The 10,728-nt window shown below is 48.2% G+C and overlaps 1 protein-coding gene across 1 annotated transcript in view; it reads left to right on the top strand.

Annotated features, from left to right (window-relative positions):
- Window positions 1-10,375, top strand: part of lnx2b (ligand of numb-protein X 2b) — an 18,258-nt gene extending 7,883 nt beyond the window's left edge. The window contains 11 exon segments of the mRNA XM_084469560.1: window positions 602-801; window positions 3,965-4,414; window positions 4,869-5,021; window positions 7,113-7,287; window positions 7,659-7,769; window positions 7,772-7,843; window positions 7,846-7,879; window positions 8,233-8,240; window positions 8,243-8,322; window positions 8,324-8,391; window positions 8,918-10,375. Of these exon segments, the coding sequence (XP_084325686.1) occupies window positions 602-801; window positions 3,965-4,414; window positions 4,869-5,021; window positions 7,113-7,287; window positions 7,659-7,769; window positions 7,772-7,843; window positions 7,846-7,879; window positions 8,233-8,240; window positions 8,243-8,322; window positions 8,324-8,391; window positions 8,918-9,053 (1,487 nt within the window). The 3' untranslated portion in view covers window positions 9,054-10,375.
- The last annotated feature ends 353 nt before the right edge of the window (window positions 10,376-10,728 follow it).

Genomic DNA, 10,728 nt, shown 5'->3' with positions numbered 1-10,728 from the left:
GCCCCCCCCAGACAGGTGTGAGACACCAACACAGGGGGGGTGGTTATCCCCATGGTTACGACCCATGCAAAGTTTGTGGTACTTTTGTTGTGCCGTCGTTGTGAAGGAGCGCTATGATGAGAGATGTTTTGTGTTTATTGCGCCACACGCCGCGGCGTTCTAGTGTAGGCGTCCGTGACGCATCTCGCCCTCTCTCTCGGACGTGAACGTCAAAATCAACTGCTTCCCAGAACGAGCTCCACGCACACCATGCCGTTACGCTATAAGTGTCCGAGATGCTGATCCCTCTCTGGGACGCCGCTATCAACTGCTGCCCAGACAGACGTCCACACACATACAGACGAGTATACTTCAAGGCATATACCGCATGATTAACAGACAGTTCAATAAATGTTCCTTTTTTAAAATTGAGACATGTGTTACCATCATTTGTAATTTTGTAAACATTTTTTATGATGTAAATCGAGGGAGCAAAAGCAGTATCGGCGTATCGGTCATCGGCGAAGGCTGATGGGGAATAAAAAAATTTCTGTATCAGTATCAGCCCTAAAAAAAACTCCACATGGGTCGATCCCATCTAGTCGTGTGTTCCTCTGTCCAGACACGGGCGCCCTGAGGTCCAGCCTGGTGGCGGAGGCCAACATGGTGGAGCTGTTCCGGGACGAGTCCGAGGACGACCTGGGCCTGCGCATCGTGGGGGGGAAGGACACCCCGCTGGGGAACATCGTCATCCAGGAGATCGTCCGCGACTCCCTGGCGGCGCGCGACGGACGGCTGGCCCCCGGCGACCACATCCTGGAGGTGAGGGGAGGGGGGGGGGGGGGGCTGGTTGAGTACTGTCATGGATGTTTGCATAAGACGGGATTATCTCAAGACATAAGACAGTGTCAGCTCTGTTATTGTCTATTGTAACCATTTTACAGTTTGCGTTCCCTGAATATAATACAAATAATTAAAAGATTGATTCTAGGTGTGTTAGCCTCAAACCAATATAACAAGGACATCTAATACCTTAGTGGGATTTTTTCTTTCTTCTTCTTTTGTGTCTTATTTTCATGGTTTGTTGTGGGTGTCTTTCTGTGTATTTTCCCTTTTTTTTCATACGCCTTTGGGTGGGGGGGGGGGGGGGGGGGGTGGAGGGACTGAGACAGCCTGGGCTGGTTCATAGCTATACCACAAGGTACAGGTGTTGGTTGCAGCCCTATCTGCACCTGTGCCCTGAAGGACGTTTCCCTGCTGTAACCCTGGAGTGTGCCCACTGTTCAGGGCTTACTACAGTGCTACAGCTTTTATACGCTTTACGCTTTTATACGCTTTACTCTTTTATACGTCTTGTTTATGATTAACTCTCCTAGAGTAACGTTGACAATACAGTTCAAAGAATTCCCACCACAGTATGGTCGTAGGTTAGCGTATCAGACCGGGTATAGAGGCAGGTGGTCTGGGGAAAAAGAGGTAACATTCCTCTTGGAATGTTTTGACTGGAAAATGGAGGGGAAATGGAGGCTTGTTTGCATAGCTTAACAAGGTCAAACACTTTTTTTTTTCCATCTTCACACAAAGGCAGTCTTACTGTTTATGCCTATGCAACGAAATTCCCATGATCTATGAAGATGTGTTAAGTAAACATGGAGCTTGTATGCAGAGACGGAAAGCAGACATTCAGGATAAGCCAGTTTGCGGCGATAGGCGGGACCAGGGGACTTAGAGAGAATCCATGCGACTTGTAACTAACATAACTGACATTTTTTTTTAAAGTTGTTATTTTTGTTAGTGATTCACTCAGTGGCAGTCTTTTCAAAAGATGCAATGTTCATCGTCACAGTTACTTATAAATATATATATATATAAATATAATGTGACCTTGTCTGACCCTCATGCTGATTATAATGTAACAACAGCTCTGGGCTGACAGTAGGTTGTGTTTTAACTAACGTTGAACGCTTGTAGGGGACGGTATGTAAACCCAGAATGTTCTGGTCAACAGTAGGGGTGTAACGATACGTGTATTCGTACAAATTTTTTTCGGTGCGGGTCTAACAGTTCGATGCATGTTCCATTTTAGTACGTACCGAAAAAACGTATTTATTTCAAAAGTTTTTATTGATTATCACACAAGACATTCTGAGTGTCTTGTCTTGTCCTGATGTTTTGTGTTGAGGACCACAATGGAAATAAGTCCTGGACTTTATTGTGTTTTTATCCTCAATTGTATTGGATGTCTTTTCATTTGTGTAAGGCATTTGTTTGATACAATTTAATAAATCAAATCAAATCAAAATCAAATTGTTTAATAAAAATAAAATAATAAAAACTGCTGTACCGAAAAAACATACCGAGCCGTGACTTAAAAACCGAGGTACGTACCGAATCGTGACTTTTGTGTATCGTTACACCCCTAGTCGACAGTAATAGTTAGGGCTTCTGCTCATCTACTGGGCTAGCCTGGATCAGGCAACATTACTCTACGTTAGCGCAATGGCACCCAAAGAATGTCCCCAAAAGACACTGAAATTAGAGGCTGAAGAGAGAGGAGTTGCTACACTTTTGAAATCCCAGTACAACAACTGAAGAATGTATCCAAAATATGTTATTTTGTAACGTTCGGAATTTCCGCTTAAAATGGGCCGTGGTGGTTGAATGTAGGACAGATCTGAATGCCACCAGCGTATAGTCCTTCTATGACCAGCTTTTGGGTCAATTCTAACTCCACAGTGGAGTTAAAATTTAATTGTCAAAAAAAGACCATTGCTATGCAAATATTTATATTCTCTAAATAGTTATGATATAATAAAATTCAGTTATATTATTATATATATATATAATACACATAGCTTAATTCCATATAAACACTCTAGTCTTTCTGACAAGTGGCATGTTGTTCCCAGTAGAGTCTCCCTTTCTTTCCCTCTGCTTTTCTTTCCCCCTCTTCTCTTTCTCTCCCTCTCATTCTCCCCCCCCCCAACCCCCCCTCACCTCTCCTTGGCTTTCGGCCTCTCAGTTGTCCTGGAATGTTGTGCGTCTGTAAACCGAGCTGCCGTCTCGCTCTGAGCTCTATCCCTGCCTCTGAATGTCCTCCAAAAGCACTGCTCATCCTCCCCGGCCAGCCAATCGCACACCAGGGAGCGAGAGCCAAAAAAGACACCGGGGCCTTTTGCTGCCGCGGGATATGAAATGTATACGCATTATGACTTTTTGTTTGTCGAGAACCGGTGGTGAAGGTGTAACTTAGAGGAGGGAAGATTCCACTCCGAATCCGTTGAAACTCGATCAGAGACGCTTGAATCAATGCATTGATTTTGGCAGCGGCGATGTGGTGTGTTGCAGATCATGTTGTGGCTGGCTTTGAGAACGCAAATAAAATAAAACAACCCCACCGGACCCAATGGTAGGGGGGGTTTTCTACCAAACACGAAGGTGTCAAACTAAAGGCACTATGTACAATCTGATTTCTAAAGGTGAAAGTACATGAAAAATATACCATGAGGACAGAATCTCAGATAATCAATATGAGGTGTTTTTGGTACACCAGCTTCAAACGGACCGAGAGCAGGCCCCAAACCCGCACTGTGTTTTCAACATGCACACACAGCAGGAGAACCCAGCAGGAGACGGCCCCAGTGAAGGTGTTTCAAGATTCAAGATGTTTTATTTGTCATATGCACAACAATTACAGACGCAGTCGCTCGCAATGAAATTCTTAGGTCTCAGGTTCCTTCAACAGGGCAATATAAAGAAAAGTAAAGGTATAAAAGAAACACAAGTAGGAGAGCTAAGCCTAAATAAATAAATAAATAAACTACAATACTGGACATGAATAATTAGAATAAAATGAAAATATAGTAATAACTAATATATAATAATAACTAAGGTATAAATGGATGCAGCGTAGAGTGAATTGTGACTGTAAACAGACGTCTTTATCCAGTTGTTCTGACCGGCTCCGCCGTGCCGCGTTCCCCAGGTGAACGACATCAGCCTGGCCGCCGTCCCGCACGCCCGGGCCATCGCTGTCCTGCGTCAGCCCTGCTCCATGCTGCGGCTCACCGTCCTGCAGGAGAAAGGCTTCAAACCCCGCGGTGAGCCTAACGCCGCCGCCCCCGGCACCACAGGCTCGCAGGCATCTCCCGGCACCACCGCCGCCGCCGCTGCCGCCTCCGGCCCCCACCACCACCACCACCACCACGGCGCCGGCACGGTCATCCAGGTGATGCTGGTCAAGCGGGACCGCGGCGAGCCCCTCGGGATCAAGCTGATCCGCAAGTCGGAGGAGAGCGGGGTCTTCATCCTGGACCTGCTGGTCGGGGGGCTGGCCGCCAAGGACGGCAAGCTGAGGAACAACGACAAGGTGCTGGCCATCAACGGCCAGGACCTGAGGCACGGCACGCCCGAGACCGCGGCCCAGATCATCCAGGTAACGGGGGAGCCGGTCCTCTTTGACTTTGGTTTTACGATGATGTCCTCGGTTTATTTATTTTAGAACAGCTGGATACATATTTGTACGTTATTTTCGATTTGAGCATTTTGTGTTGAAATTTCAAAGTTCTCAGTTCAGTTACAATGCTGAATAAATTACTCATGTTTTCAAACTCAGAAATAATCGTTTGAATAATCGTGATTTCAATATTGACCAAAATAATCGGGATTATGATTTCTTCCATAATCGAGCAGCCCTAGATTGCAAACCACTTAAGTGGAAGTGCTATAATTAAGTGACATAATTGTAAACAAATCCTCAGACATCACTTTCACAGCTTGATTGTGCGCGTTGCATAAATGGACGGGTGAATGGCCTCCATTCCACCGCTCAGCATCTGAATACATGAGTGTGTGTGTGTGTCGGGGGGTGTGTGTGTGTGTGTCTCCAGGCCAGCGAGGTGCGGGTGAACTTTGTGGTGATGAGGTCCACCGAGGCCCACGAGGAAGCGGACGGCGGCGGCGGGGGAGAAGGGAGGTCCGGTCGGGGGGCCCGGAGAGCTCCGGAACAGCAGTACTTCAGACGGCACTCCACCTTCCTGAAGGTAAACGCGGACACCGGCAGAGAGCTACCGCACGTTTCCCTCGGCACATCCTCCACGCGACTTTGGTTCTCTTTGCCGACCGGAGGGGAACGGGAGTCTGTTTTTAGAGACTTGAAATGATCTGGTCGCTGGACAGTTTTTTTTTTTTTAAGTGGGAATCGGAATTTGCTGGGATTTCACGGTGGGGAAGGATAATCTAGCGGTGAGGTTGTCTAGCCGAAAGGTCTGGCTTCATAACCAAAGCCTTACCCCGTGCCTGTGCATTAAACAACCGCATCTACAACATGAATTCGATAAACATGTCTGAACAGAACAGAATTGACAATTGCACTCCCTTTTGACCTCCCTTCCTGCGCAGAGTATCCCGTCATGTCATCCTGTATATTATAACAGCGATCCCGTCCCTGTTGTGCTTACAGTATGCATCAGTAGCTGATGCATACATACCCCCCCCCCCCGCTGTCCGTGGTGAAAAGCTCTTGAGTGTGGACGCCTGCTTCACTTAACAAAGATAAAAGGCCCCTTTCTTCGTGGTGGGACCCCCTCCGTCCTGATCAAAAGGCCAGGGGTGCCGTGGCTCTCTGCTACACGGCCTTGCGGCGTGTTGTTGTTGTTGTTGTTGCTGTTGTGGGGTTGTTTTCCCTCCAGGTCATTTCTTTGGGTGGCAGAGGATCAAAGCTGCCGACCGTTGGCTTTAGCCTGCCGGGAACATCCTTTGAGTCTTGCTGTGGCGGGGGCTGGGTTCCCTGCTGGGGGGGGGGAGGAAGAAAGCACCTCCTCCCCCTCCCCCTCCCCCGCTTCCCCACCAACAGCACCTTCGCCCCTCCCCCCACTTCCCCACCAACGTCACCCCTAACCCACCCACCCCCGAGCGCGACACCCCTCCCTCTGTCTCACCAACCCCCCCTCCTACCGTCCCCTGTCCCCCCCCCCCCCCCCCCCCCAGTGTGGTTCACAGACTCTGGGGCGGAGCGGGGAAGCCCCCCCCCCCTCCCAGCTGTCAGGTCCCACACGTCCCCTGGACTACGAGGGCCCCGGCGTGGGGCCTCGCACACTCTGGCCCCGCCCGCTTTATTCCTCCGTGGCTCCGCATTTGTTTGTACAAGCGACTTGAGAGAAAAGGATCCATTAAGTCAAAGAGTCCCGGAGACGGGTGCAAGATAATGGGCTGCAAATGTTCACACATCCCCACACCCCTCACCTCTCTTCCCCCCTCTCCCCCTCTCCCCCCTCGCCCCCCAAAGCCCTTAAATGAATATCATCCTATTCAAGGAGAGTGCTGTTTCGAAAAAGTTCTCATCTCACATTAGCTTAATCGTTTGGCGTCGCTATTGTCAGGGCTTCAACGCAGTGTTTGAGAACGCAGTCGTACAAGCGCAGATGGTTTGTTGTTCTTTGCCAAATACCTTGTTGTTCACACCGTGCTGTCGCTCTGGTCCTGGTTCGTGACGTCACATTGGGATGCGGCAGCGGCTGTGGTTCCAGAGGCATTGTTTGTTGTGTTCAGAACAAAAAGGACCAAAACAAGGGTCCAAATCTAGGCTATTTTTAGGTTGATACCACAGGGATTTATACTGCAGCAAAACAAAACGGTTTTAATCATGTGCGCTCTGTGTACTCATCCTAATTATTGCATTAATTGCTTCCTTATTTCCTGGTGCTTGTTTCAGGCAGACACCAGGGTAAGTAGGGTGTTTAAACTATGTACAAGTCTTTTCCTCATACATCCCCATTGGCTCTTACACGTATAATCGAGCAGTAAAGGCTACAGCCACACCGAGTTAAGGCCCAGTTATGGTTCCACGTCGACGCAACGCAAGGGGGTTTATGGACCCGTTAGGTCCTTGCGTCCACCGCGAGGGCCTGACGTGCACCTCCCAAAAAAAGGTAACCTTGCATCGAGGCGACACAGCAGCAAGGGCTGTGATTGGTCCGCTCACTAAAACCCGACGCAGAACCAAAACAGGTTCACGACTGCGTGGAAGCGTCTGGGTGGGTCGTTGCGTCGACGTGGAACCATAACGGAGCTTTGAGCCTGTACTAGTGGCTCGTCAACTGAGGAGTCCGCTCTCTGTTCATCCTGTCACCCAGGACCCACCGAGTGGCTTCTCCAGCCAGGAGAAGACGGTGAGCCTGAAGAAGGAGCCCAGGCTGTCTCTGGGCATCACCATCGCCGGGGGCCGCGACTGCCGCTGCCGCCTGCCCCTCTACATCACCAGCGTCCAGCCGGTGGGCTGCCTGCACCGCGACGGCACCATCAAGACCGGTATACACCCTCCCAGGGCCCTGTACCCGCCTCTCTGTATCTCTCTTTCAGTTTGAATCTCTCTCTCTCTGCCTCTCGATTTGAATCTATTCCTCTCTTGCCTCTACTATCTCTCTGTCTATCTCTGTCTTTCAGTTGGAATCTCTCTCCGTCTCTTTTTCTTTCCCTTCTCTCCGTCTCTCTCTCTCTCTGCCTCTCTCTTTCTCTCTTGCCTTACCTATCTCTGTGTCTCTCTCTTGATTTCAATCTCTCTCTGCCTCTGTCTTCTATTCTCTCTCTCTCTCTCTCTCTCTCCCTCTCTCCCTCTCTCCCTCTCCCCTCCCCCACACGGCGGTCTCAACACACGCGTTGTTCCGCGTCTCGTTACTCAGGGGACATCCTGCTGAGCATCAACAGCGTGGACCTGACCCAGCTGACCTACGCCGAGGCGGTGTCGGTGCTGAAGGCCCAGGCGGCGCAGGGCCAGGTGGTGCCGAGGGCGGCGGCGGCGACGGCGGCGGCAGCGGTGACGAGTCGGACACGACGCACGAGAGCGCCCACGACGACGACCTGAACTGGACCCGCCGTGGACCAGCTGGCTGGGTCTGCCCAGGTACATTCGCATCGCCCCCTCTTCCCCCCCAACCCCCTCTAGCCTCACCCCCACCTCTATGCCTCGACCCCCGGCTCCACTGTAATGCCCCCCCCCCCAACCTATAAGTGAATGTCTAGAATTCACTTACGACATGCACAACTCACAGTCTTTATATTTTATTAAGCTGTAAATAACCTGTTAGTTGGATTAAATGTTGTTGTTTTTTATTGTCTGGAGCGTTGTTCCATCCGATGATGTCCTGTTTGTCTCATCATCCATTATTCTCAGTTTCCCTGTACTCATTTGATTATAAAAGTATGTATGTGTGTCTGAAAAGTACGTAAGTAAGTCTCCTCCTCTTTGCCGTCCAGTAACATGCACTGTGCCGGGACATCGTCCTGCTGAAGACCAACAACGACAGCTGGGGCTTCAGCATCGTGGGGGGCTACGAGGAGAGCCGCGGGGCAGCAGCCCTTCTTCATCAAGACCATCGTGCCAGGCACGCCCGCTCACTTCGACGGACGCCTCAAGTAGGTTCCTCGCTACGGGTGGCACGGTGCTTCAGAGCCGTGTGATTTGTCACGGCAATTACCTATAATGCAACGACTGAAAGCCCCTTTGTTGTATTGTATTCATCCACCGTCTGCGAAATAATATCAAACTCTTTCCACCAAGATTGTTAATGGGGGAGGTGTGCGTAGAGAATATTATTAATTCGTCACAGAGCTCTTCTGGCTGTCTGTCGCCACATGAGGTCGTAGTTCATGACCGTTTAAATGACAGGCTTCATTGGTCTCTTCCTCGGTTGCTAATTCCAGTCATTTACTGAGCAGTCAGCATGAGTGATGCGTCGAGAAAATGCAGTTCACAGTTCTTCACTGTGGGAAAATTGCGATTTAACACGTTCCCGGGAAATAGCGTGGCCATTGTTTTGTGGACCCCAACGACCGCGTTATGTCGTAGTTTACCTGTAATTCGGTTTTACAACAAAAAACAAAAAAGTCCCCCGGGCTTTCAACACATCCATAATGTCTGCTGGTCTGTGGTTCCCTCCAGATGTGGCGATGAGATCGTAGCGGTGAACGGAGCGACCACGGTGGGCATGAACAACTCCTCTCTGATCCCCATGCTGAAGCTTCAGAAGAACAAAGTCACACTCACTGTGGTGTCCTGGCCTGGGAGCCTGGCCTAATCAACACACACACCTTAGAACTATCTCCTTTCTTTGTGTCTGTGTCTCTCTATCTCTGTGTCTCTGTCTCCCCCTCTCTCTCTCTCTTTCTCTCTCTCTCTCTCTTTGTGTCTCTGACTCCCTCTCTGTCTCTGTGTCTCTCTCTCTCTCCCTTGATCTTTTTCTATTTCTCTGTCTGTCTCTCTCTCTCTGTCCGTCTCTAGTCTGTTAACCGACTGTTTCCGTCTGTAATCTCAGCATGGCTCGTATGTCATTATAAACTCATCACACTATGTGGGTGTTTTAAGGTCTATTTGGAATAATTGGGATTATCTGAGTAGATTATTGGCACAATTGGGATTAATCATTTTAGATTAATGACGACAATCAGTGGACAAGCTTTTAAACGTGTACTGGATATAATATTTTATTTTGTATTACATTTTATCATGTCTTTATGTAAATTTTACTTCACTTTGACAGCACCGGTACAGGTAATTCAGTGCAGCGTTTATATAATCATAATAACGTGATTGATGCAGAGTACTTTGTGGAGTGAGAACAAATGGACACTTGGCCATGCGCACCTATATCCATTTATCAAGTACATGATCATCACTTGTTTTATGACATGCATTTTTAAAGTATCCTTCAAAGCTGCTACAGTGTTTTAAGTGTGGATGTATATACAAGATAAAAGGCAAAGGTCAAGTATAGGTTAACATGGGCTCTCGCTGTAATGGACTAGGCCACTTCAGGTATGTCGCTAAACAATCTAAGGTCACAGAAGTCAACCAGGACCTAGAAGCAGCCTGCAGCCCCGGCCTGGACAGACTTGACAACAGCATATTGCCCAAGAATACAGCTGCTGATGTTGTTAAGCTGAAGCTAGGAATATAAATCCCATAATGACACATTCGTGATCGGACGAATTATGCAGAATGTTCAGAGAGTGAAAGATGTGCGCAATTGCTTGCAATCAATCAATGACAAAGTGCACTGTAGTATGCTAAATCTTGCTGAATGTATCTTACAACGTGGGTGTGTGGTACACATTAAGGGAGAAATCAAGACGTGCACTTGCCTTTATTATCACCTTACCCAAAGGTTTTTTTTTGCATTTACCAGTTATTTTTACGTGACGTTCTTCACTTTTATTGTGTATGGTTTCAATATGAATAGGATGTGCTTATTATATTCATCCTTTATATTTCTTTGGGAACCATACCTCAGCTGTTCTGTGCTGAGGCGCTAATCACCAAGTGGCCTTTCCGATGTCCTGGAGATGATTTGAAATACTTCATGTTTTGGACCACCTCTATCATCACTTTCAATAAACTCGAGGAATTGTAATGTTTGTTCTTTGTACTCCTCAGTAATTTTTCCAATTTAACTCCCGATTTAAAATCGACTTACTGTGTTACTGGGAATCCAACATTCCACACCTGATGGTATACAATGATGTTGAAGTTGCTTGAAGAACCGATTCCTAATTTTTCTGAAAGCTCTTTCCTGTTTTAACCCTCGAGTCTCAACAATTATACCCTGGGGAGGTTAAATGTACATTAATCCATGGCAGGACGGGTAGTTAATCCTACCTGCTCCACTGACATGTAGCTCAATTCATAAGAGTCCCTTTGGATAAAAAGTCTGCTAGATAACTACTAGTCTATTGAAGAGATGTCCATTACACCAT

The sequence above is a fragment of the Micromesistius poutassou genome (genome assembly GCF_964030765.1).
Source record: "Micromesistius poutassou genome assembly, chromosome: 6".
Lineage (NCBI taxonomy): Eukaryota > Metazoa > Chordata > Actinopteri > Gadiformes > Gadidae > Micromesistius > Micromesistius poutassou.
This window is presented reverse-complemented; position numbering and strand designations above follow the sequence as displayed.